The sequence below is a fragment of the Rhinoraja longicauda genome, chromosome 23 (assembly GCF_053455715.1).
Source record: "Rhinoraja longicauda isolate Sanriku21f chromosome 23, sRhiLon1.1, whole genome shotgun sequence".
Taxonomy (NCBI): Eukaryota; Metazoa; Chordata; class Chondrichthyes; order Rajiformes; family Arhynchobatidae; genus Rhinoraja; species Rhinoraja longicauda.
In genome coordinates, this window is record NC_135975.1 from 35,327,076 (window position 1) to 35,353,494 (window position 26,419).

Consider the following 26,419-nt stretch of genomic DNA (forward strand, 5'->3'; position numbering starts at 1 on the left):
GTGACGGCTACATTGTTTCGAAAAGTTTCCAAGTAGTCTTTTTTGTTATTGCAAGTCAAGTCAAGTCAGTTTTATTTGTATAGCACATTTAAAAACAACCCACGTTGACCAAAGTGCTGCACATCTGATTAGGAAGAAAAAAAAAAAGACAGTTATAGTGGTTACTTGACAGACACAGATCAGGAGTCAGTTTTATTTGTATAGCACATTTAAAAACAACCCACGTTGACCAAAGTGCTGCACATCTGATTAGGAAGAGAAAAAAAAAGACAGTTATAGTGGTCACTTGACAGACACAGATCAGGACGGGCCCAACGGGCACACTTGGAGAGTAAGAGTGGGGCTGGGGGAGGAGAGAATGGGGGGTGTGGGGTCGGGCCCAACGGGCCCGCTTTGAACGGGCACACTTCTTCTATATTTTCATTTACTTTGGTCGCGTATTTTTTAAGTTACAGAGGTTTTAAAGCGCTGCCCCCCCCCCCTTTTCAGGGGGGCGCTGCGGTGCGGATTTAGTCTTCAGCCTGTGATGTCACAATGCCCCTGTGAGATGAGCTCGAGCTGACCCCCCTTCCCCCCCCCCCCCCCCCCCCCCCGCGGTATTCAGCGTGTGACGTCACAATGGACAAGCAGCTGCTATTGGGTGTTTAATCTTTACAGAGGTTTTAAATTTACATTTTTTTTTTCTGGCCTTTTTTTTCAAGGTCGTGAGAAGCACTAAATGACCGCGAATGTAGCAAAAACAGCACTTTAAACCACTTTAAACCACTGTTTTCAAGTAGTCTTTTTTATTGCAAGTCACTTAACATACACAGATCAGCATGGGGCCTCTATGCTCGTGGGCAAGTGTTGCGAAACAGCACTTGGAGTGTGTCTGGGGGAGAGAGAGAATGGGGGGGGGTCTGAGAATGGGGACTGGGGAGGGGGACAACAGGGGTCGTTGCGGAGGGGGCTTGGTGGTGGGGGAAAGAGGGGTACTGGGAAAATGGGAGGTCCCCCTTCACCCCTCAACCCCTTCCTTCCCACCTCCATCCCCACTCCCTCCCCCCCTCCTCCCCCTCCCTCCCCAACTCCCTCCCTCCCCACCTCCCTCAACCCTCGCCCCTAACTCCCCCCCTCCTTCCTTCCCTCCATCCCTCCCTCCCCCAATCCCTCCACCCTTCCATCCCTCTCCCCCTCCCCCCTCCTTCCACCCTCCCTCCCCCCTCCCGGTTACAATAGAAACCCTACGGGGACGGGCCCAACGGGGAAAGAGGGGTACTGGGAAAAGGGGAGGTCCCCCTCCCTCCCCCTTCCACCCTCCCTCCCCCTTCCACCCTCCCTCCCCCTTCCACCCTCCCTCCCCCTTCCACCCTCCCTCCCCCTTCCACCCTCCCTCCCCCTTCCACCCTCCCTCCCCCCCTACACCCCTCCCTCCCCTCTCCCTCTCCCCTTCCCCCCTCCACTCCCCCCTCCCCTCCCCCCTCCCTCCCCCTCCCCTCCTCCCTCCACACCTCCCTCCCCCTTCCCTCCCCTCCCTCCCCTCCTCCCGGTTACAATGGAAACCCTACGAGGACGGGCCCAACGGGGAAAGAGGGGAGGTCCCCCTCCCTCACCCTTCCCCCCTCCCCCCTTCCCTCCCCCTCCCCCACCAACCCCCTCCCTCCCCTCTCCCTCCCCCCTCCCCCCCTTCCCCCCTCCACTCCCCCTCCCCTCCCCCCCTCCCTCCCCCTCCCCTCCTCCCTCCCCCTCCCCTCCTCCCTCCACACCTCCCTCCTCCCTCCCTCCCCTCCCGGTTACAATGGAAACCCTACGAGGACGGGCCCAACGGGGAAAGAGGGGTACTGGGAAAAGGGGAGGTCCCCTTCCCTCACCCTTCCCCCCTCCCTCCTACCCCTCTCCCTCCCCCTCCCCCCCTTCACCCCTCCCCTCCCCCCCCTCCCCTCCTCCCTCCTCCCTCCCTCCCCTCCTCCCGGTTACAATGGAAACCCTACGAGGACGGGCCCAACGGGGAAAGAGGGGTACTGGGAAAAGGGGTGGTCCCCCTCCCTCCCCCCTTCCCTCCCTCACCCCTTCCCCCCCTACCCCCCTCCCTCCCCTCTCCCTCCCCTCCCCCCTCCACTCCCCCCTCCCTCTCCCTCCCCCTTCCCTCCCTCCCTCCCCCTCCCCTCCCTCCCTCCCCCTCCCCTCCACACCTCCCTCCCTCCCCCTTCCCTCCCCCCACTCCCCTCCCGGTTACAATGGAAACCCTACGAGGACGGGCCCAACGGGCACACTTGTGCTAGTATAAGTTAAATTTGTGCAGATTGTGTGTTTGAGCAATACAAGGGAAACTGGACAAAAGAGGGGGCTAGGGAGGAAGGATGGGAGGGAAATGGGCAGAAACAGTAAATAATAATAAAATCAGATAAATTAAGCAGGGGGAAACATTTAAAAATAAAAATAACAAAAGTTGATAGATGAGATATATTCTGCATTTTAATGGTATCATCACACATACTGTTCTCCCACAACACTGATTACACTGCGAGAGGCAGAGCGGACGCGGGCTTTGCTTACTAAAATGGCGGACGACACTTCAGTATGGGCGATTTGGACGGAGTGGTCCATCTTGCTCCTCTAGTATCTTTGGACTTGTGCGACTCCGTGCGTCACGCACTTTGACCTTACGTGCAATCCCCCCCAGAAGGAACTGCAGGTGCTGGTTTAAACGGAAGGTAGACACAACATGCTGGAGTAACTGAGCACCTGTGGAGATGGAGGGGGTAACGTAGGGCCTGGTGGGGGAGGGAGGCTGCCCGCCCGGCCCGGTCTCCCGGGGCAACGGGCGAGGGGTGAGGAGTGCGCGTGCGCGCTTTCCCGGCAGCCAGCGCTCCGCACGTTGCCGCGCGCTCCTTGTCTGCAGCGACCGAGCGCAGAGTCGCCGCCATCATCATGGTGAGAGAGGCACCCGGAGCGCGTACACCCCTGCCCCGTCCCGCCCAACCCCAGGCCCGGCGCCGAGCAGAGCAGAGCAGAGAGGGGCCCGCGGTCACTCCCAGTGCTGAGGCCGCGCCGCGCCAGACCCGGGCCTAGTCCCTCAAGGCTTCCCTCAGACAGTGCCGCCGCACAGGCGCCAATCCCCGTACTCTGCAGCCCGGCGAGGGCCCGGACTCTGCAGCCCGGCGAGGGCCCGGACTCTGCAGCCCGGCGAGGGCCCGGACTCTGCAGCCCGGCGAGGGCCCGGACTCTGCAGCCCGGCGAGGGCCCGGACTCTGCAGCCCGGCGAGGGCCCGGACTCTGCAGCCCGGCGAGGGCCCGGACTCTGCAGCCCGGGGAGGGCCCGGACTCTGCAGCCCGGCGAGGGCCCGGACTCTGCAGCCCGGCGAGGGCCCGGACTCTGCAGCCCGGGGAGGGCCCGCTCACCGGGGTCTGGCTGGTGCCCCGCAAACGCCCGAGTCTTTCTACATGCGAGAGGGTTTGAATGCAACAGTAATTATGTACCACTGCAATCATAAAGAAGCCAAGTGCGACTTCCAGGTTGAAACGCCACCCTTCCTTCTCTCCAGAGATGCTGCCGGACCCGACAGTATGAGTTACTGAGTTACAACATGAGTTACTCCAGCATTTTGTGTCCGCCTGCAACCGGAATGCTATGTACAGATCTACACACCAAAGACAAAACTTGAGGGACTTCAAAGATTTCCAGAATGATTGCTAAGATAGATGAGTTTGTTCTTCTCGCAGACTGAGTTTATACTGTGGGGGTGCCCGCAGGCATTGACTGACTGGTGTAACTCAGCGGGTCAGGCAGCATCCCTGTTGCAAAGGAAGAGGTGACTCTTCCTCAGACTCCAGCTTTTTGTGTCTGTCTTTGGTTTAAACCAGCATCTGCTGTTCCTCCCTGCACATTGACTGATTTGACTCCTTCTCTTCCTGCAGAGTTTACCTTTGAATCCAAAGCCTTTCCTCAACGGGTTGACTGGCAAACCGGTCATGGTGAAGCTGAAGTGGGGCATGGAGTACAAGGGCTACCTGGTGTCAGTTGACGGGTACATGAACATGCAGGTGAGGAGTAAGTTGGCATGGACCTTGTTTGGTCCAGCAGATGTCATGGGCTCTTGAGGTGATGGTCTTTCAGTTGCTTTCACTAATTTGTAGTCTATTCCCTAAAACCCCCTGCAGTTTTGTAAATTATGTCAAGTTTGTAGTTTGCAAAACCTGTGTGAATACTTCACACAATACATGCTGTTAACTATTTTACAAAACATTTAGTTTGCAGAATTTTAGGGTTTTCCAATATTTCTCCAGCTATAGAGTTGTAAAACACAGAAGTGGGTCCTTTTGGCCCATTTTGCAAATGCTGATTTTGAAGCTTGTCTACACTAACCTGCTTTCTCTCTCCTGTCTTTCCTATCTAAGCACCCAGCCAACTACTGTTTAAAGGTTGTGATTTATATCTGCCTCTACTGCACTCTCTGCCAGCTTGTTCCAAATAACCATCATGGTCATGTGTGTGAAAAGAAATGACCTCTATGATATCCTTTAAAATTTTCCCCCCTCTCTTAAAATTTATGCCAAGGCTTCATCCCCCAGCCTTGGATTTTGGCATTCATGATTTTATAAACATCTAAGTTCATCCTTCTATATGATCAGTGAGAGTAAACCACTCCTACCCAATCTCCTTATAACTACAGTCTCACTTTCCAGGAAACATCTTAGTGATTTTTTTCTGCACTGCGTCACTTGCTCTGACATCCTTCTTGAAGTGTGTAGGAAAGAACTGCAGATGCTGGGTTAAATCGAAGATAGACACAAAAGGCTGGACTAACTCAGAGGGACATGCAGCATTTCTGGAGAGAAGGAATGGGTACTGTTTCGGGTCGAGACCCTTCTTCAGTCTGAAGAAGGGTCTTGTCCCGAAACGTCACCCATTCCGTCTCACCAGAGATGCTGCCTGTCCTGCTGACTTACTCCAGCATTTTGTGTCAACCTTCCTAAAGTGTTGTGACCAACATTACACATTATGCTCAAAATGTGGTCTCATCAACATTTTATACAGCTGCATTGTATGCCCTTGAATTTTCTGCTCAATACCTTGGTCTATAAAAGCAAGAATACCAAATGCAGCTTTCGTTGGGCTTATGCTTTTTCTGACAATTTTTTAAACCTTTTTAAATTTAACGCTACTGTTAAGTTCTCCCCTAATGTATTGGTTAGACTGTTTTCCTCTTGATTTTTGTGCTTTAAGAAAACATAGATTTATTGCGATATTTTTATAATGCTAGCCATTGCCAATCTGTTATTCACTTTAAATATGGAATTTCCCAATCTGCCATGGCCAACCTGCATTTCAGATTTTCATAGTTTCTTGTATTCATATTGAAAACCCTGGTTTCAAATTGAACTGCATCGCTTTTGAACTTAAATTGTAACATTTTGTCATGGCATAATAACTCTTAGGGTTCCCTTGCATCAAGAATAGTACAAATAGTACCGTATCTCTAAAGTCTAAAGATTGTTAATTTTTTTTTTCTTGATGCATAAAATCAAAATGGTTCTTCCCTAGTTGCTAACATACTGATGAAGAAATGCATCTCATATTCCTTCTACATTGTTAGTACTAATTTGATTTAGCTGGTCTATGTGCAGATTAAAGTCCTATGATAACACTCAGTCTGAAGAAGGGTCTCGACCCGAAACGTCACCCATTCCTTCTCTCCCGAGTTGCTGCCTGACCTGATGAGTTACTCCAGCATTTTGTGAATAAATACCTATGATAACACTGTTACATACAGCTACAGCTACTATCTGGAGGCTGAAAAAACAACTCCCACCAATATTTTCTGCCCCTGCTACTACTTAGCCCCACTCAAATTGATTCTACTTCTGCATCGTGATCTGCTGAGCCAAGATTCTTTCTAACTACTTTCTAACTCATCTTTTGTTCACATGTCTGTCCCAACTTTCCTTTTTCCCTCCACTTGCCCTTCCTAAATGTTACACACCGTGGAATATTTAGTTCTCGGCTGTGGACTGTCCGCTGTCAGATATATAGAAACATTGAAAATAGATGCAGGAGTAGGCCATCCGGCCCTTCGAGCCAGCACCGCCATTCAATATGATCATGGCTGACCATCCACAATCTGTACTTTCCTGCTTTCTCCCATATCCCTTGATTCCGTTAGCCCTAAGAGCTATAACTAACTCTCTATTGAATACATCCAATGAATTGGCCTCCACTGCCTTCCCTGTGGCAGAGAATTCCACAGATTCACAACTCTCATTGTCGTATGTCAGTCCCGCCATCCCGGGAATTAACCTGGCAAACCTACGCTGCACTCCCTCATTAGCCAGAATGTCCTTCCCCAAATTAGGAGACCAAAACTGCACACATTACTCCAGGTGTGGTCTCACCAGGGCCCTGTACAACTGCTGTAGGACCACCTTGCTCCTATACTTCAATCCTCTCGCTATGAAGGCCAACATGCCATTAGCTTTCTTCACTGCCTGCTGTACCTGCATGCTTACTTCCAGTGATTGATGTACAAGGACACCCAGGACTCGTTGCACCTCCCCTTTTCCTAATCTGATACCATTCAGATAATAATCTGCCTACTTGTTCTTGCCCCCAAAGTGGATAACCATATTTACCCACATTATCATGCATCTGCCCACTCTCCCAACCTTTCCAAGTCACCCTGCAGCCTCATAGCATCCTCCTTGCAGCTCACCCATTTTGTGTCATCCACAAACTTGGAGATGTTACATTTAATTCCTTCGTCCAACTCGTTAATATATATTGGGGCCCCAGCACTAGGTATAATCTTGTGAATGTTGACCTTTAGAGATCCTGTTTTATTTTGACTTTCCTACCTTTTAAAATCAACTTTAAGCCAAGATCTTTTCTAACTGCTCTAATCTGTTTGTGTGGCAGCCTCAGGAGAACCACTGTTCTCCCAAGTTCTTTGGCAGTGATGTCGGCCACACATCTCCCTTTCAGTGGGGAAATTAGTTGGTGAATGAGGTGGACAGTTTCCTGGACTGTGTCTGCTCTGCCTAGCCTGCCCTGTTTTACATCCATGCCCTCGACACATCCATAGGCTCCGTGGTGACCCCTTCCCTAAACGTGTTATCCATAGTGCTTAGCCTTGTGGATGCAGAGTCGCGACTCCATCCTGAGCTCTGTCAGCTCTGAAATCAAGACAAGCCGCTTGCAAGTGGTGACTTTATATAATTCCACAACCAGGGAGCTCCAGGTATCAACCACTCTGTTTTTATGTTTAGATATGCACTTGTCGGGCATACACATTTCGGGGTGTTTACCTGCTACTTACCAGCCTATCACGGAATAGTAACCTGGGTCTTTCTGCATGTAGACATGGGATGTATCATGCGAGAGGAATTGTATACAATGATGATGTCTTACGGCAATCAAAGAACCCAAGTGAGACTGCACCTGGAATGCTGTGTACAGATTTCCCTATAAAATAAAGAACTTGAGGGACTTTAAAGATTTCCAGGGTAGACACAAAGTGCTGGAGTAACAGGCAACATCTCTGGAGAGAAGGAATGGGTGACATTTCCTTTTGAGACACTTCAGATTTCCACAATGAGAGCTGAGAAAGATGAGTTTGTTCTTCTTGCAGACTGAGTTTATACGCTCCAAATTTAGAAACACGAGGGGTGATCTCGCCAGCACACAATGTTCTAGACTTGACAAGGTAGTTACATGGATTCGATTTCTGTAGGCTGGAAAACTTGAACCATTAATTAGTTTCCAAAGAAACCACCATTACACAACATAGACACCTATGTGGTTGTCCTCATCAGCATACTGTTTGCCTTTCTAATTGCTCGTTCTATCAGAAAGTTAAGTTTGATGAACAAATCTGAACACTAATACTTTTTAAATCCCACTCTTTGCATGCAAGATAAAATGCTAATCCTCAAGCTGACGTTGGGTTTTGTGAGAACAGTGTAAAAAGCCCAAAGACAGAGCAAGGAGTGAACGGGAATTAGTGAGGCTCGGAATTCCCTGGAAGGTGGGAAGAAAAAAGAGAGTCGGGCAGTTGTGGCATCTCCTTAAATTGCATTGAAAGATTCCCTGAGGAGGAATGGTTTTAGTGGAGATGAGTAAATCGAGGATGTTGGGGAGGGAATATCCCTTTGGACAGCTGGAGGAGGAGGGGAATAAGTCTGGTGGTGCCGTCATAGTGAAGGTGGTGGAAATTGCAGAAGGTGATTCATTGATCTTGAAGGCAAGGAAGAGGATGGCCATGTGGATGGGAGAGCAGAAGTGTGGGCCATGATTGCCACCTGCTAATTCCTATATGTTGAGGTAGCAGTACTATCCAGCTGAGTGGCTCAATCATTAGCACAACTGGACAAGTGTATCAAGTTTCTACCGGAGCTGCTGTTACTAATACTGGCTTTTTACAATTCCAGATTTATTCAAGTGAACCCAATGACAAATTAGTGTGGATATTTTTTTAATCCTTTTTGAAATTTGTCCCACGTGTCCCATCATGTATTGTTTTATTAAACTATGTAAAAATATTACTGAGTATGTAATTGATTTCTTTAGGATTATTCCACTGCACAGTACAGAGTTTTGATGTGCATTGATTTTAGCAGTGACAGCTTAACATTTTTCTTTTGTTCAGCTGGCCAATACAGAAGAATATATCGATGGTGCTCTAGCGGGTCATCTTGGAGAAGTACTTATAAGGTAAAAATTTATTTAATATAATTTGGAATTGAAATCTTGCGGGAATATAATAAAATCTCATCAAATTCATCATTAACATCATTGGGTATTGCTCCTGTTAGTATTTGCGAAATGAATTAGACTTTAGAAATACACCCCGGAAACGGACCCTTTGGCCCACCAAACCCATGCTGACCAGTGATCACCCCGCACACTAGCATTATCTTACACACTAGGACAATTTACAATTTAACCACAAAATTGTATTAATTTGTATAAACTTACAAACCTGTATGCCTTTTGGAGTGGGAGGAAACCGAAGCCTCCCGAAGAAACCCCAAGCGGTCACAGAGAGAAGGTACAAACTCCATGCAGACAGCACCCGTAGTCAGGATCGAACTGGGTCCTTCGTGCTGCAAGGCAGCAACTCTACCGATAAGCCACAAGGCAGCAACTCTACCGATAAGCCACTGTGCTGCCCAAATGTACATGGATGAATATATTCAATGACTGGACTCCACATACTTCGAGTTGTGAACATTCGGTGAAGGAATTTCTTCTCCTTTTGATCCCGAATAACTAACTTCCTTTTGAGATTGATTCATGTTTTTTGGCATTCTGAACCGGGATAACTTTATCCCTTAATCTGTACTACTCAGTGCAATTACCTAATTCTTCTAATTTCTAAAGAGTATAAACTCAGTTTGCTTCATCTCTCCTCTTAAAACAATTTCAACTTGTTCCTGGAATTGATCTTTGCTCCAATACCATCAACATAAGTACATTCATCCTTAGTTGGGGAGGTGAGACATGAATGAATTTTTGGCTTCATCCTTAGTTGGGGAGGTGAGACATGAATGAATCAATAAGATTAGGGGTGGCATAGCGGTAGAGTTGCTGCCTTACAGCGCCAGAGACCTGTGTTCAATCGTGACTACGGGTGCTGTCTGTACGGAGTTTTTACGTTCTCCCTGTGACTGCATGGTTTTCCTCCAAGTGTTCTGGTTTCCTCCCACATTCTATAAACTGTCCCTAGTGCATGGGATAGAGCTAGTGTATGGATGATTTCTGGTCAGCCCGGACTCGGTTGGCCGAAGGGCCTATTTCCGCACTCTATCCTAAACTAAGATTACCTCTTATTCTTTGAAAACGTGAGGTGGGCTTAATATGCTTAATCCATTCTATTAGAATAAAGCCACCTTCCCAAGAATAAATTCAATGAGTTTTTGAGCCCTTAACTCTTGCAAGGATATTCTTATTCGGTTGGATGATGACACTATTCCATATGTAGTCTCATCAGGTCCTTGTATTATGGGAGCAAGATGTCTCTGTTCTACTTAAATCCTCTTGATTTAAATTTGGGAGACCATAATGAAACCAGTGTCCTGTCACATTGTGTTACTATTTTGCTTGTATTTAAAGCGAGGGGGAATATTTTGGCTGCTCAGAGTATACAGACCTCTTTGAACACTGACCCTCTGCTTTCTTTTGAATAGGTGTAACAATGTATTGTACATCAGAGGAGTTGAAGAGGAAGAAGAAGATGGAGAAATGAGAGAGTGATTTTCTTTATTTTTTTTAAATAACCACGTGTACAACTTTTGAACGTTTTTTTATATTGAGCAGTAAAAGAATCCATTTGCAGTGCCCCATAGTAAGTCTGTTATTGTGATGCAAAATGTATTTTCTTCAATTATACGGGACAAACTAATTTAATTGTATGTGTGTGTTTCTTTTTGGGTTCCATGTTAAAAAATGAATGCTGGTGGGCATTGAACCAATAAAAACAAAATTCTTTATCTTTGCAATTAAGTGTGTTGCAATTGGAGATATTCAACAGGTTCTATGTAAGAGCAAGTCCTTTCTAAGCATCTGACTGATGCCTGTGCTTGGTGTATGGTTTCTTAATTTGTAATCATTTTCCTGAATAGAGAATCTGCTAAAACCCAAAACCCAAAACTCTTCTTGTGGTACTTGTAACTCAATATTTTTATTTAATTTCCTGATCAAACCAAATGATTCTGACTTGTTGGTTTAGTGTTGCTCTTGTGTGCTCAACAACAACCATATTGCCTGATGCATGAATGTACTGTTCTGTTCAGCAAGATGAATATTGTGTACTTGTACAAGTATGAGGTTGACGGCTGTTAACCGTGGGTTCAGAATAGAAATATAGAAAATAGGTGCAGGAGTAGGCCATTCGGCCCTTCGAGTAATGAAGGGCATCCTGGTAATGAAGGACAGAGATTACATGTGGGTTATTTTACCCTTTATAATAAAAAGGTTGATGTATTAAATAGTTCTACGCTCGTAAGGAAAAGAATAATCACCGTCAGGCAGTATCTGGGAGGCACGTTTGCGCAGCGGTAGAGTTGCTGCCTTACAGTGCCAGAGGCCGGTTCGATCCTGACCACAGGTGCTGTCTGTACGGACTTTGTACTTCCCCCCTGAGCCCACGTGGATTTTCTTCAGGTGCTCTGGCTTCCTCCCACATTCCAAAGATGTACAGGTTAATTGGCTTTGGTAAAATTTTAAATGATCTTGTGTGCAGGATAGTGTTAGTGTTTGGAGTAATCACTGGTCGGCGCAGACTGCGGTAGGGCCTGTTTCTGTTCTGAATCTCGAGTCCGAAGTAATGTCTAAAGAAGGTGGTCAGGGCCATTCCAATGGAGGGTCATTGACCTTTTTCATTAATCATTTTTCTCCAGGGCTACTGTCTTGGCCAATATTTATTGCACCTGTAAGACTTTCCTTTGTAATTATGTAGAGCCTTACTGAGCCTGCAGGTGGCGTGCTCTGCCCAGTTTTGCTTTCCTGAACAAAAGGCACTCCAAAAGCACATCCATCCAAAGTTCACTGCACTGATTTCAGTCGGAGTCTAGAGCTGACATTATATAATTGTTTAGGACTGAAAAGGCTCAGGATTTTTGAACTTCCCCTGGGCTCTCGGCTGAGAAATTTAGTCATCAAGTAAATTCATACAACAAATGTTTGTGTGTTTTGACAATGAATGAATCAACATTTCTGTAGTGTGTAAGAAGGAACTGCAGGTACTGGTTTAAACCGAAGATAGAAACCAAAAGCTGGACTAACTCAGTGGGACAGGCAACATCTCTGGAGAGAAGGGTCTCGAGGCCGAAACATCACCCACTCCTCTCCAGAGATGCTGCCTGTCCCACTGAGCTTTTTGTGTCTATCAACATTTCTGTAGGTTCCTTCTGGATTGATTGCAAAGTGGAGATTCAATCAGACTAAACACCCCAGGAATAATGCACTCATTCGGACAATGCAGATCACATCTCCACTGTGCACTTTAATTAAAAAATGTAGTTTGCCACTTTTGTATTCACATTGAGCCTCACATGGCCAATGTATTGGACAACAGTTGTTTCAATGTTAGACACAAAATGCTGCAGTAACTCAGAGGGTCAGGCAGCATCTCTGGAGAAAAGGAATAGGTGACGTTTCAGGTTAGAACCCTTCTTCATACCGATTTGAGGAAGAAAGTTCTTGCTATTGAGGGAGTGCAGCGTAGGTTTGCCAGGCTAATTCCCAGGATGGCGGGACTAACGTATGATGAAAGAATGGATCGACTGGGCTTGTGTTCACTAGAATTTAGAAGGATAAGAGGGGATCTTATAGAAACATATAAAATTCTTAAGGGATTGGACAGGCTAGACACAGGATTAATGTTCCCGATGTTGGGGGAGACCAGAACCAGGGGCCACGGTTTAAGAATAAGGGGTTGGCCATTTAGGACTGAGAACTCCAAAGACGTACAGGTATGTAGGTTAATTGGCTGGGTAAATGTAAAAATTGTCCCTAGTGGGTGTAGGATAGTGTTAATGTACGGGGATCGCTGGGCGGCACGGACTTGGTGGGCCGAAAAGGCCTGTTTCCGGCTGTATATATATGATATGAGGAAAAACTTTTTCACCCAGAGAGTTGTGAACCTGTGGAATTCTCTGCCATCGAAGGCAGTGGAGGTCAATTCACTGGATGTATTCAAAAGAGAGTTAGATATAGCTCTTATGGCTAACGGAATCAAGTGATATGGGGAGAAAGCAGCAACAGGGTATGGATTTTGGATGATCAGCCACGATCATATTGAATGGTGGTGCTGGCTCGAAGGGCCGAATGGCACCTATTTTCTATATTTCTAAGTGTGGCTCATCCCTCCCTCTTATGCACGGGGATCGTCCGGGCTGTCTTCCAGTTCATTTGAAGATCAAAGATGAACTGGATTTGATGGGTCACGATGCACGTCCGCAAACACCGCGTGCCCAACGTCACCCTCACCCTGATGGCCACCTTGTGTGGCTGCATTAGGCAGAGCGTAGAGCCAAGGCACCAAGTGTCACTACCTGCTGCGGTTCTACCTGTCCCCGGTGTTGCGAAGGATGGGCCTGGAGCAGATGACCGCAATGTGCCAGTCAGCTGGACATTGCCGCCATCTGTCCTTTGCGGAAAAGTTCTTCCAGTCCAACACCTTTGACCACAAGTCCACCAGGCAGTGGTCAGCACTGACAAGCCTGCAGGACAAGGAATCCATGGATCCTGTGGCGTGGTTCCCTGAGCGGACTGCCCAGCTTGTCCGGCAAAATACCTCATCGCCAGACCTCACCAACAGGCACCAAGACCTGCTGTGGCTGGGGGATGCTAGCGGAGGTGTGTGTGTGTGGGTTAGCCAATGCTGTGGTGTGTGTGTGTGTGTGGGTTAGCCAATGCTGTGGTGTGTGTGTGTGTGTGGGTTAGCCAATGCTGTGGTGTGTGTGTGGGTTAGCCAATGCTGTGGTGTGTGGGTTAGCCAATGCTGTGGTGTGTCAGGAGCTACCAGCGAGTCTTAAGTGCTACAACTGAGGTCTGTGTGTGTGAGAGATGCTGCCAGTGTAGCCTGTGTGGGAGAGGAGCTGCCAGCGAGATCTGTGTGTGTTTGAGTGTGTGAGTATGTAAGTGTGTTGTGTGTGTGTTTGAGTGTGTGTGTTTGTCTGTGGGTCAGTGTGTGTTGTGTGAGGCGGTGCCGGGCAGGTCAGTGCGTGTGTTGTGTGGAGCCGGGGTCGGTGTGAGTGAGTGTCTGTGTGTGTGCGCTGTGTGCCGGGGTCAGTGTGTGAGTGAGTGGGTCAGTGTGTGGGTCAGTGAGTGAGTGTGTGGGTCAGTGAGTGAGTGTGTGGGTCAGTGTGCTGTGCGCTGTGTGCCGGGGTCAGTGTGTGGGTCAGTGAGTGTGTGGGTCAGTGAGTGTGTGGGTCAGTGTGTGAGTGCCTGTGTGGGTCAGTGTGTGGGTCAGTGAGTGTGTGGGTCAGTGTGTGTGTGGGTCAGTGAGTGTGTGTGTGTGGGTCAGTGTGTGTGTGGGTCAGTGTGTGTGTCAGTGTGTGTCAGTGTGTGTTGTGTGTGTCAGTGTGTGTGTGGGTCAGTGCGCTGTGTGCCGGGGTCAGTGTGTGAGTTGCCGCGGGCCACATTGACGATGCCGGCACGGAGCGGGCTCCTGGTTCGAGACGCTGCCCAGCTGGTGCTGGTTTGTGGGGATGGAGCCCAGTACGTGACCAGAGGTGACATCGCGCTCATCGCCGGCGGCAGCGTTGTGATCGGAAGGTAAAACAACAAGACCATGTCTGGGGCTGGAGCGACCTGTTGGAGAAGCGCAGGGGGGCTGGGGGGAGGACCGACCGGCAGCCGCTCTGTGCGCTCACCCCCTCCACTCCTCTCCCCCTACCCTCCTCTCCCCTCCACTCCTCTCCCCTACCCTTCCCTCCTCAACCCTCCCCCTACACTCCTCTCCCCTCCCCTCCTCTCCCCCTCCTCTCTCCTCCCCTCCTCTCCCCCTTTCCTCCCCTCCCCTCCTCTCCCCCTCTCCTCCTCTCCCCTCCCCCTCCTCTCCCCCTCCCCCTCTCCTCCTCTTCCCTCCTCTCCCTCTCCTCTCCCCTCCTCTCCCCCTCCCCTCTCCCCCTCCCCTCCCCTCCTCTCCCCCTCCTCTCTCCTCCCCTCCTCTCCCCCTCCCCTCCCCCTCCCCTCCCCTCCTCTCCCCTCCCCTCCCCCTCCCCTCCTCTTCCCTCCCCTCCCCTCCTCTCCCCCTCCCCTCCTCTCCCCCTCCTCTCCCCCTCCCCTCCTCTCCCCCTCCCCTCCTCTCCCCCTCCCCTCCCGCTGGCCCACTTACCACTGCCCGCCCCAGGGCCGCTGCACCGACCCCTCCCTGCCCCACAGTGGACGATGAAGATCCCGGAGCTCTTGGTGTCCTGCCCGCTATCCCCCCCTCGGCAGGCTCTCTGAGCTGTTCATCAGTTCTAGGAGCAGAATTAGGCCGTTCGGCCCTTCAAGTCTCCTCCGCCATTCAATCATGTCTGATCTATCTTTCCCTCTCAACCCCAATCTCCTGCCTTCTCCCCATAACCCCTGACACCCACACTGATCAACAATCTCCGCCTTAAAAATATCCACTGACGGCCTCCACAGCCTAATGTGGCAATGAATTCCACAGATTCACCGCCCTCTGACTGAAGAAATTCCTCCTCATCTTCCTAAAGGTACATCCTTTTATTCAGAGGGTGTGCCCTCTAGTCCTAAACTCTCCCACTACTGGAAACGTCCTCTCCACATCCACTCAATCCAAGCCTTTCACTATTTGGTAAGTCTCATTGGGGTCCCCCTCATGGAATGTTGGCCTTCATAACGAGAGGATTTGAGTATGGGAGCAAAGAAGTCCTTCTGCAGTTGTATAGGGCCCTGGTGAGACCACACCTGGAGTATTGTGTGCAGTTTTGGTCTCCAAATTTGAGGAAGGACGTCCTTGTAATTGAGGCAGTGCAGCATAGGTTCACGAGGTTAATCCCCGTGATGGTGGGACTGTCATATGAGGAAGGATTGGAAAGACTGGGCTTGTATTCACTGGAGTTTAGAAGGTTGAGAAGGGATTTTATAGAGATGTGTAAAATTATAAAAGGACTGGACAAGCTAGATGCAGGAGAAATGTTCCCAATGTTGGGGGAGTCCAGAACCGAGGGGCCACAGTCTAAGAATAAAGGGGAGGCCATTTAAAACTGAGGTGAGAAGAATTTGTAGAATTCGCTGCCGCAGAGGGTACTGGAGGCCAATTCACTGGATGGATTTAAAAGAGAGTTAGATAGAGCTCTAGGGGCTAGTGGAATCAAGGGATATGGAGAGAAGGCAGGCACGGGTTACTGATGTGGATGATCAGCCATGATCCCAATGAATAGCGGTGCTGGCTCGAAGGACCAAACGGCTTCCTCCTGCACCTATTTTCTATATTTCTATCCTAAACTCCAGCCAGCACAAGCCCAGTGCATCAATTGCTCATCATAGGTTAACCCACTAATTCCTGGGATCATTCTCGTAAACAGTGGTAGACGAATGCTCTGGCGGCGCGGGTTCAATCCTGACTACGGGTGCTGTCTGTACGGAGTTTGTACGTTCTCCCCGTGACTGCGTGGGTTTTCTCCGGGTGCTCCGGTTTCCTCCCGCACTCCAATGACCTACACGTATGTAAGAATCGTCCCTAGTGGGTATAGGATCGTGTGTTAATGTGTGTGGTCGCTGGTCGGCGCGGACCCGGTGGGCCGAAAGGGTCTGTTTCCGCACTGTATCTCTAAACAAGGTAAACTAGACTGAGACGGGCGGCTGTCTGTCCTGTGTTACAGAGATGGGCTGATCGAGGCGGTGGGACCCGCAGATGCGATCCGCCTCAAGTACCGAGGAGTGGAGTTTGACCAAGAAATAGACGCCAGTGGAATGTGTGTCCTGCCTGGTTGGTATCTCAATGAACACCCCAATTCAATGCTTTCCATTAAGTTATGGACAGGACTCCAGTCTGATAGCTTTCTTTTTGTAGGTAGACACAAAATGCTGGAGTAACTCAGCGAGTCAAGCAGCATCTCGGGAGAGAAGGAATGGGCGATGTCCCGGGATGGAGACCCTGAACGCACCCATTCCTTCTCTCCAGAGATGCTGCCTGTCCCGCTGAGTTACTCCAGCATTTTGTGTCTAACATTGAAACAACTGTTGTCCAATACATTGGCCATGTGAGGCTCGGTGTGAATACAAAAGTGGCAAACTACATTTTTGAATTAAAGTGCACAGTGGAGATGCGATCTGCATTGTCAATGAGTGCATTATTCCTGGAGTGTTTAGTCTGATTGAATCTCCACTCTGCAATCAATGCAGAAGAAACCTACAGAAATGTTGATAGACACAAAAATCTGGAGTATCTCAACGGGACAGGCAGCATCTCTGGAGAGAAGGAATGGGTGACGTTTTGGCCTCGAGACCCTACTCTCCCGAGATGCTGCCTGTCCCGCTGAGTTACTCCAGCTTTTTGTGTCTACCTTCGATTTAAACCAGCATCTGCAGTTTCTTTCCTACACAGTTGTCTTTTTGTTCTATCTTAAACTTATTGTTGCAGGACTGGTGGATGCCCACACACACCCGGTCTGGGCTGGAGACCGAGTCCATGAATTTGCCATGAAGGTAAACCCAGCCAGCGAGCAGGGTTGGGGTAGGGAGGGAGAGAAAGGTGTGGTACAGTATTTAATTGTCACCTGTACCGAGGCACAGTGAAATTCATTTTTGTATACAGTTCAGTACAAGCATCACTGTGCACAAGCACTTAGATACATATTAGATATGCATAGGATCTCTGAAGAAGGGTCTCGACCCGAAACGTCACCCATTCCTTCTCTCCCGAGATGCTGCCTGACCCGCTGAGTTACTGCAGCATTTTGTGTGTATTAGATATGCATCTCAGATACAGTACAATGTATAGTCGCCGTACACTGGGACAGTGTAGAGAGTCGCCAGTTTGGAGCCATTTTCAAGTCGCAGTTGCTGTGAGTGCAGGATCTTGATTTGACCATGAAGGTCTGTTGTCCAGGGTCGGCCTGGCCAAGAGTGGCCGTGGTGTCCTCCGCCGCTGCCCCACCGCTGTAGGCCGCCTGCGGTCCACGCGCGCGGCCTCTTGCAGCGGCCCCCAAGCGGAGGGGTACAGGTATCGATAGGGAGGGACTTGGGATGAAGACGAGGGTCTCGAATAGAACACCAGGTCAGTGGTTTAACCATGGGTCACCTGACTCTCTCAACTGGGCACCAAAGAACACAATGGCCTCCTCTGGAGAAGAACGTGTGATCTCATCTCCACCTAGGGTTGCCAACTTCCTCACTCCCAAATACGGGACAAAGGGTGACGTCACCGCCCCCGGCCCCGCGCCCCACGTGACCTCACCTGCCATTGGTGGAGCGGGAGCACGTGGCCGCTGGCTGGGTGAGGTCACGTGGGGCGGTGACGTCACCCTTTGCCCCGTATGTGTGAGGGAGGAAGTTGGCAACCCTACTAATATGGGACAAAGGCGGTCCGGGACAAACTAATTTAGCCCAAAATACGGGGTGTCCCGGCTAATACTGGACAGTTGGCAACCCTATCTCCACCCTCTCATCTACCCATGGCAAGCTTTCACCCCTTGCTTATCATCCATTATCTGGTGTGCCGTTGTATTTAATCGGCAGAAAGTAAGAATTTCACTGTTCCTGCACCAGTTTGCTCCCACATCCCAAAGACATGCGGGTTTGTAGGTGATTTGGCCCCTTTAAATTACCCATAATGTATCAGACTGAAGAAGGGTCTCGACTCGAAACGTCACCCATTCCTTCTCTCCTGAGATACTGCCTGACCCGCTGAGTTACTCCAGCATTTTGTGTCTACCTTCAATTTGTAGCAGCATCTGCAGTTATTGTCATGCACATAATGTTTTGTGATAACATAGAACACGATACATCTTTAAACTAAACTGAACTAAACCAAACTAAAGAATTCTACTTATCAATTTAAACTGGACCCTTCTGAAGGCATCTGACCCGAAACATCACCCATCCTTTTTCTCCAGAGATGCTGCCTGATCTGCTGAGTTACTCCAGCACTTTGTGTCTATTTTCTAATTCTAACTTACACTTGGATGAACTGACAACTGGTCAGCACGCAGCAAAATCTTTTCACTATACCTCGATACACGTGAGAATAAACTAAACTCTCTCATAACTGATGTGCAGGAAAAATGTTCCCAATGTTGGGGGAAGTCCAGAACCAGGGGCCACAGTCTAAGAATAAAGGGGAGGCCATTTAATATTGAGATGTGAAAAACTAAGATTTCGCCCAGAGTTGTGAATTTGTGGAATTCTCTGCCACAGAAGGCAGTGGAGGCCAATTCACTGGATGAATTTAAAAGAGAATTAGATAGAGCTCTATGTGGGCTAGTGGAATCAAGGGATATGGGGAGAAGGCAAGCACAGGTTACTGATTGTGGATGATCAGCCATGATCACATTGAATGGCGGTGCTGGCTCGAAGGGCCGAATGGCCTCCTCCTGCACCTATTTTGTATGTTTCAAACTAACTTTGATCGGGGTGGGTGATGACTCCGCTGCAGAATGGCTGGGTTTGTTTTTACAGCTGGCGGGGGCATCGTACATGGAGGTGCACAATGCCGGAGGGGGGATCCACTTCACCGTGGAACACACCAGGAAGGCCACGGAAGAAGAGCTGTTCGGCAGCTTGAAGCAGCGGCTGCTCTGGATGCTGAGGGCAGGGACCACACTGGCCGAGTGCAAGAGTGGGTACGGTCTGGATCTGGACACCGAGGCCAAGATGCTCCGCGTGATCGAACAAGCTCGCAGGGAACTCAGTATCAGCATCTCCTCCACATACTGTGGTGCTCATTCTGTCCCCAGGTACCATGTACTGTGCAAGAAATTAGTTCACCTGAGTTTTATTTCCAAAGGTAGACACAAAATGCTGGAGTAACTCAACAGGTCAGGCAGCATCTTGGGAGAGAAGGAATGGGTGACGTTTCGGGTCGAGACCCTTCTGAAGAACGGTCTCGACCCGAAACCTACTGGTATGTAGGTTAATTGGCTGGGTAAATGTAAAAATTGTCCCTAGTGGGTGTAGGATAGTGTTAATGTACGGGGATTGCTGGGCGGCACGGACTTGGAGGGCCGAAAAGGCCTGTTTCCGGCTGTATATATATGAAACGTCACCCAATCATTTACCCCCACAAATACAGAGTAGTAACAAAATCAAGACTGCCATTGGCAGTTTACAATCAAACAGTTAGATACATAGATGCATAGATTTATAGAAAATAGGTGCAGGAGGAGGCCATTTGGCCCTTCGAGCCAGCACCGCCATTCAATGTGATCATGGCTGATCATCCATAATCAGTAACCCGTGCCTGCCTTCTCCCCATCTCCCTTGATTCCACTAACCCTAAGAGCTCTTTTGAATGCATCCAGTGAATTGGCCTCCACTGCCTTCTGAGGCAGAGAATTCCACAAATACATAACTGTGTGAAAAAGTTTTTCCTCTTCTCAATTCTAAATGGCCTACCCCTTATTCTTAAACTGTGGCACCTGGTTCTGGACTCTCCCAACATCGGGAACATGTTTCCTGCATCTAGAGTGTCCAATCCCTTAATAATTTTATATGCTTCTATAAGATCCCCTCACATCCTTCTAAATTCTAATGAATACAAGTTCAGTCGCTCCATTCTTTCATCATATGACAATACTGCCATCCCGAGAATTAACCTTGTGAACCTACGCTGCACTTCCTCAATGGCAAGAATGTCCTTCCTCAAATTTGGAGACCAAAACTGCACACAATACTACAGGCGTAGTCTCACCAGGGCCCTGTACAAATGCAGAAGGACCTCTTTGCTCCTATACTTAACTCTTCTTGTTATGAAGGCCAACATGCCATTAGCTTTCTTCACTGCCTGTTGTACCTGCATGCTTACTTTCAGTGACTGATGTACTAGGATACCCAGGTCTCGTTGTACTAGGATACCCAGGTCTCGTTTTCCTAACCTGACACCATACAGATAATAATCTGCCTTCCCATTCTTGCCACCAAAGTGGATAATCTCACATTTATCCACATTATACTGCATCTGCCATGCATCCGCCCACTCACACAACCTGTCCAAGTCACCCTGCAACCTCATAACATCCTCCTCACAGTTCACACTGCCACCCAGCTTTGTGTCATCTGCAAATTTGCTAATGTTACTTTTAATTCTTTCATCCAAATCATTAATGTATATTGTAAATAGCTGCGGTCCCAGCACCGAGCCTTGTGGTACCCCACTAGTCACTGCCTGACATTCTGAAAGGGACCCATTTATCCCCACTCTTTGCTTTCTGTCTGCCAACCAATTTTCTATCCATTTCAGTACCCTACCCCCAGTATCATGTGCTCTAATTTTGCCCACTAATCTCCTATGTGGGACCTTGTCGAAGGCTTTCTGAAAGTCAAGGTACACTACATCCACCGGCTCTCCCCTGTCAATTTTCCTAGTTACATCCTCAAAAAATTCCAGACGATTAGTCAAGCATGATTTCCCCTTCGTAAATCCATGCTGACTCGGAACGATCCTGAACTGCTATCCTGTTACTGCTATTACATCTTTGATAATCGACTCCAGCATCTTCCCCACCACTGATGTTAGACTAACTGGTCTATCATTCCCTGCTTTTCCTCTCCCTCCTTTCTTAAAAAGTGGGATAACATTAGCTACCCTACAATCCACAGGAACTGATCCTGAATCTATAGAACATTGGAAAATGATCACCAATGCATCCACGATTTCTAGAGCCACTTCCTTAAGTACCCTGGGATGCAGACCATCAGGCCCTGGGGATTTATCAGCTTTCAGTCCCATCAGTCTACCCAACACCATTTCCTGGTTAATGTGAATTTCCTTCAGTTCCTCCATCACCCTAGGACCTCTGTCCCTAGCACATCTGGGAGATTGTTTGTGTCTTCCTTAGTGATGACAGAATCAAAGTATCTGTTCAACTTGTCTGCCATTTCCTTGTTCTCCATAATAAATTCACCTGCTTCTGTCTTCAAGGGACCCACATTTGACTTAACTATTTTTTTCCTCTTCACATACCTAAAGAAGCTTTTACTATCCTCCTTTATATTCTTGGCTAGCTTACCTTCGAACTTTATCTTTTCTCCCCGTATTGCCTTTTTAGTTACCTTCTGTTGATTTCTAAATGTTTCCCAATCCTCTGGCTTCCCGCTCATCTTTGCTATGTTATACCTCTTCTCTTTTATTTTTATACTGTCCTTGACTTCCCTTGTCAGCCACAGTCGCCTCTTACTCCCCTTAGAATCTTTCTTCCTCTTTGGAATGAACTGATCCTGCACCTTCTGTATTATTCCCAGAAATACCTGCCATTGTTGTTCCACCGTCTTCCCTGCAGTCAACTCTGGCCAGCTCCTCCCTCATGCCTCCATAGTCCCCTTTGTTCAACTGTAATACTGACACTTCCGATTTTACCTTCTCCTTCTCAATTTGCAGATTAAAACTTTTCATATTATGATCACTACCTCCTAATGATTCCTTTACCTTGAGTTCCCTTGTCAAACCTGGTACATGACACATCACTAAATCCAGAATTGCCTTCTCCCTGGCAGGCTCCAGTACAAGCTGCTCTAAGAATCCGATTAAAATATTGTTGCATTATCTACAATACATTCGCCCCCCCATGGCGACCAGCGTTCACAGAAGGCCCCCTCAGCCCTCGTGGACCCCGCGTGCTCCCTCTCCAGGGACAGGCGGGCACGGACGTAGGCCCGCCTCGCCGCTGTACTCGCCCCACCCCACCGCTGGTCTCACCTCACTGCTGTACTCGCCCCGCCCCGCCCCACCGCTGTACTCGCCCCGCCCCGCCCCACCGCTGTACTCGCCCCGCCCCGCCCCACCGCTGTACTCGCCCCGCCCCGCCCCACCGCTGTACTCGCCCCGCCCCACTGCTGTACTCGCCCCGCCCCGCCTCGCCGCTGTACTCGCCCTGCCCCGCCCTGCCCTACCACTGTACTCGCCCCGCCTCGCCGCTGTACTCGCCCCGCCCCGCCCCACCGCTGTACTCGCCCCGCCCCGCCCCACCGCTGTACTCGCCCCGCCCCACCGCTGTACTTGCCCCGCCCCGCCCCACCGCTGTACTCGCCCCGCCCCACTGCTGTACTCGCCCCGCCCCGCCTCGCCGCTGTACTCGCCCTGCCCCGCCCTGCCCTACCACTGTACTCGCCCCGCCTCGCCGCTGTACTTGCCCCGCCCCGCCCCACCGCTGTACTCGCCCCGCCCTACCGCTGGTCTCACCTCACCGCTGTACTCGCCCCGCCTCTAGCACGGCCTCTCCGCTGTACTCGCCTCGCCGCTGGCCCGGCCTCGCCGGACGTAGGCCCGAAGAGGGGCAGGCAGCCGACCTGGGCAGAACCCTGGACTGCCCACTGCCTGGACCCGTGAATGGCCATCTTGGCCAGGCCCAGGAACAAACCTGGATTAGGGAGTGTCCTCTTTCCCCTTCCTCTTTCGCTCTGCCCAAAACCTTTGATGATTTTGAGAACATTCCCATGCAGTCCGAATAATTTCTCATCTAAGGCGACGTTCTGTTAGATCTCACCTGCACCGTGTGTATAGACTTGATATCCATTGTATCGTGCTGTCAATAGAGCTGGGTGCAGTATTCCAGCACTCCCTTACGGCCAAGCATGACCTTGTTGCTTCTGTACTCTCTAACTCTGTACGTTTTACCAGCCTTCTCAATCTATCCTGCTGCCTCATACATTTGAGTTCATACATCCTCCCAGATCACTTTATTCCTGAGCTGCAGTCATGACTCCATCCTTCACCCTTGGGCGGCACGGTGGCGCAGCAGTGGAGTCTCTGCCTTACAGCCCTAACTGCGCCAGAGACCCGGGTTCCATCCTGGCTACGGGTGCTGTCTGTGCAGAGTTTGCACGTTCTCCTCATGACCTGCGGGAGGTTTCTCTGTGAACATTGGTTTCCTTCCGCACTCCAAAGACGTGCAGGTATGTAGGTTAGTTGGCTTGGTATAAATTTAAAAGTCATCCCTAGTGTAGACAGTGTTAATGTGCGGGGATCGCTGGTCGGTGCGGACTCAGTGGGCTGAAGGGCCTGTTTCCGCAATGTATCGCTAAACTAAACTAAACTTACATTGTCTCCCATTGTTCGTCCCCACTTCCTCATCTTACATTGCATAATTGAGTTGAGTTTAGTTTATTGTCACATGTGCCAGGGTACAGTGGAAAGCTAATGTTGCGTGCTAACCAGTCATTGGAAGACAACACATGGTTACAATCAAACTGTCCACAGTGTACAGATACATGATAAAGGGAAATGACATGAATAACGTTTAGTGCAACATAAGGCCAGGAAACTACGATCAAAGATAGTGATACAGCAACATACTGTAATATATTTGCTGGTAAATCCACAGCCTCACAACACCAGAGACCTGGATCAATCCCGAGGGTTTCCTATGAGGTAGATAGTAGCTCAGATAGTTATTCATGTGCCCATCCATTTCACCAGTCTGTGCCTTTCTGAAGCCTGTTATCAATTTTATTACTTACATATTTCTGAGTTATATCGTCCTTCTATTGCATAAGAATATTAAAAAATGCGCCCTGTATACTCAAGTTCAGATCATTGACATACATCGAAAAGCACTTTGAGTCATTTTTATAACTATTTTATTTCTAAGACCGAATTTTAAAATGAGTGAAAACTGAAATATTTTACAGTCTGTGCCTTTGGATGAATATAGAATATGGCACTCAGAATAAAGTTGTTGAAAATGTGATTCTCTTTCTCTAGAGGAAAGACGATGGGGGAAGCATTGGATGCGATCGTTAATGATCAGCTCCCCAAGCTGAAGCAGATGATGGACAATGGTGAATTTCACATTGACAATATCGACGTTTTCTGTGAGAAAGGAGTCTTTGACCTGGAGGCCAGCAAGACCATTTTACAGGCTGGGAAGGAGTTAAATCTCCAGCTGAATTTTCATGGTGATGAACTTCATGCAATGCAGGCAGCCGAGGTAAAGTGGGATATACTTTTTTTTTAAAAATATATTATTTTTAGAGATACAGCGCAGAAACAGGCCCCTTCGGCCCACCGGGTCCGCGCCGCCCAGCGATCCCCGCACATTAACACTATCCTACACCCACTAGGGACAATTTTTACATTTGCCCAGCCAATTAACCTACAAACCTGTACGTCTTTGGAGTGTGGGAGGAAACCGAAGATCGGAGAAAACCCATGCAGGTCACGGGGAGAACGTACAAACTCCGTAAAGACAGCACCCGTAGTCAGGATCGAACCTGAGTCTCCGGCGCTGCATTCGCTGTAAGGCAGCAACTCTACCGCTGCGCCACCGTGACGCCCTGACAGTACATCTGAACACAGCGCTGTGCCTTCATCTCCATAGTACAATATTAATTGTATTTTAGTTTGTCTGAAGACGGATCTCAACCCGAAACACCACCCATTCCTTCTCTCCAGAGATTCTGCCTGCCCGCTGAGTTACTCCAGCATTTTGTGAATATTTTGTATTTTAGTTTAGTTTAGAGATACAGCATAGAAACAGGCCCTTCAGTCCAGCGAGTCCGCGCCGACCAGCGATCCCCGCACACTAACACTGCCGGGACAATTCTACATTGATACCAAGCCAATTATACGTCTTTGGAGTGAGCGAGGAAACCGATGATCTCGGAGAAAACCCACTCAGGTCACGGGGAGAACGTACAAACTCCGTACAGACAGCACCCGTAGTCGGGATCGAATCTAAAAAAAGGACAGCAGACCCCTTAAAGAGATGTTTGGCTGGTTGATTTTGGTCGAAGAGATAGAATTTAAAGATCAACTTAATGGAGAAGAGAGAGAGAGGATGAGAGACAGATGTTTAGAAAGAAGTGTTGGGATTTAAGGAACAACTTAATAGTGGAGAGGGTGAGAGACAGATGTTTAGAGAAGGAGCTGCCAAGTAAATGTGCGGCACGGTGGCGCAGTTGTAGAGTTGCTGCCTCACAGCGCCAGAGACCCGGGTTCCATCCTGACTATGGGTGCTGTCTGTACGGAGTTTGCACGTTCTCCCCGTGACTGTGTGGGTTTTCTCCGGGTGCTCCGGTTTCCTCCCACACTTGTGGATTGTCCCAGGTGTGTGTGGGGTGGTGTAAGTGTGCGGACATCGCTGGTCGGCGGGGTCCCGGTGGGCCGGGGGGCAGTTTCTGCACTGTATCTCGAAACTAAATGAAGGAGCAGCTGCTCGGAGTGGAACAATGAAACTCAGCGACACGCAGGATGCCAAAATAAAACAGATAATAACAGGGAAATAAAATGTTTCCACTGGAGGAGGAACAGAAACACTTGCATATGTGTGGCATCTTGTGTGGCATTGTGTGGTAATCAAAACTATGGACATGGGAAGGTTTGAGCATCAGAATGCAATTTAACAGAGAAACATAGAAAATAGGTGCAGGAGGAGGCTATTTGGCCCTTCGAGCCAGCACCGCCATTCATTGTGATCATGGCTGATCATCCACAATCAGTAACCCATGCCTGCCTTCTCCCCATATCCCTTGATTCCACTAGCCCCTAGAGCTCTATCTAACTCTCTCTTAAATCCATCCAGTAAATTGGCCTCCACTGCCCTGTGACAGAGAATTCCACAAATTCACAACTCTCTGGGTGAAAAAGTCACTTCTCACCTCAGTTTAAAATGGCCTCCCCTTTATACTTGGACTGTGGCCCAGAGTAATATTGTTACTATTGCTATTTACTTACTTACTATTGCGTTACTTCCTACAGTAAGTCCTAGTGCTGTGAAGGGGCGGTGGGCATTGCTGTGAAGGGGCGGTGGGCATTGCTGTGAAGGGGCGGTG

The 26,419-nt window shown here is 49.0% G+C and overlaps 2 protein-coding genes across 3 annotated transcripts in view; both read left to right on the top strand.

Moving 5' to 3' along the window:
• The first annotated feature begins 2,830 nt into the window (after window positions 1-2,830).
• Window positions 2,831-10,510, top strand: snrpf (small nuclear ribonucleoprotein polypeptide F). 2 transcript variants are annotated; one of them, XM_078420213.1, is made up of 4 exons: window positions 2,831-2,913; window positions 3,898-4,023; window positions 8,622-8,686; window positions 10,162-10,490. In XM_078420213.1, exons 1-4 carry the CDS (start codon window positions 2,911-2,913, stop codon window positions 10,226-10,228), a joined length of 261 nt encoding a protein of 86 aa, XP_078276339.1. In that variant the 5' UTR covers window positions 2,831-2,910; the 3' UTR covers window positions 10,229-10,490. The 2 variants fall into 2 exon arrangements, with proteins under 2 accessions (XP_078276339.1, XP_078276338.1); XM_078420212.1 differs by lacking the exon at window positions 2,831-2,913 and adding an exon at window positions 3,277-3,447 and having other exon boundaries at window positions 10,162-10,510.
• A 2,927-nt stretch (window positions 10,511-13,437) lies between these two features.
• Window positions 13,438-26,419, top strand: part of amdhd1 (amidohydrolase domain containing 1) — a 31,026-nt gene continuing 18,044 nt past the window's right edge. Inside the window, exons 1-5 of the mRNA XM_078420086.1 lie at window positions 13,438-14,254; window positions 16,315-16,421; window positions 17,076-17,140; window positions 19,112-19,389; window positions 24,351-24,576. Coding sequence (XP_078276212.1) covers window positions 14,127-14,254; window positions 16,315-16,421; window positions 17,076-17,140; window positions 19,112-19,389; window positions 24,351-24,576 — 804 coding nt within the window. The 5' untranslated portion in view covers window positions 13,438-14,126. The remainder of the gene's footprint in view (window positions 14,255-16,314; window positions 16,422-17,075; window positions 17,141-19,111; window positions 19,390-24,350; window positions 24,577-26,419) is intronic.

Bases quoted from the DNA above. Each gene is read 5' to 3' on its own strand.
- snrpf (XM_078420212.1), top strand. From the start codon at position 3,424: ATGCGAGAGGGTTTGAATGCAACA. The intron at 3,448-3,897 runs GTAATTATGTAC...CTCTTCCTGCAG, and splicing joins GAGAGGGTTTGAATGCAACA to AGTTTACCTTTGAATCCAAA. The intron at 8,687-10,161 runs GTAAAAATTTAT...TCTTTTGAATAG, and splicing joins CTTGGAGAAGTACTTATAAG to GTGTAACAATGTATTGTACA.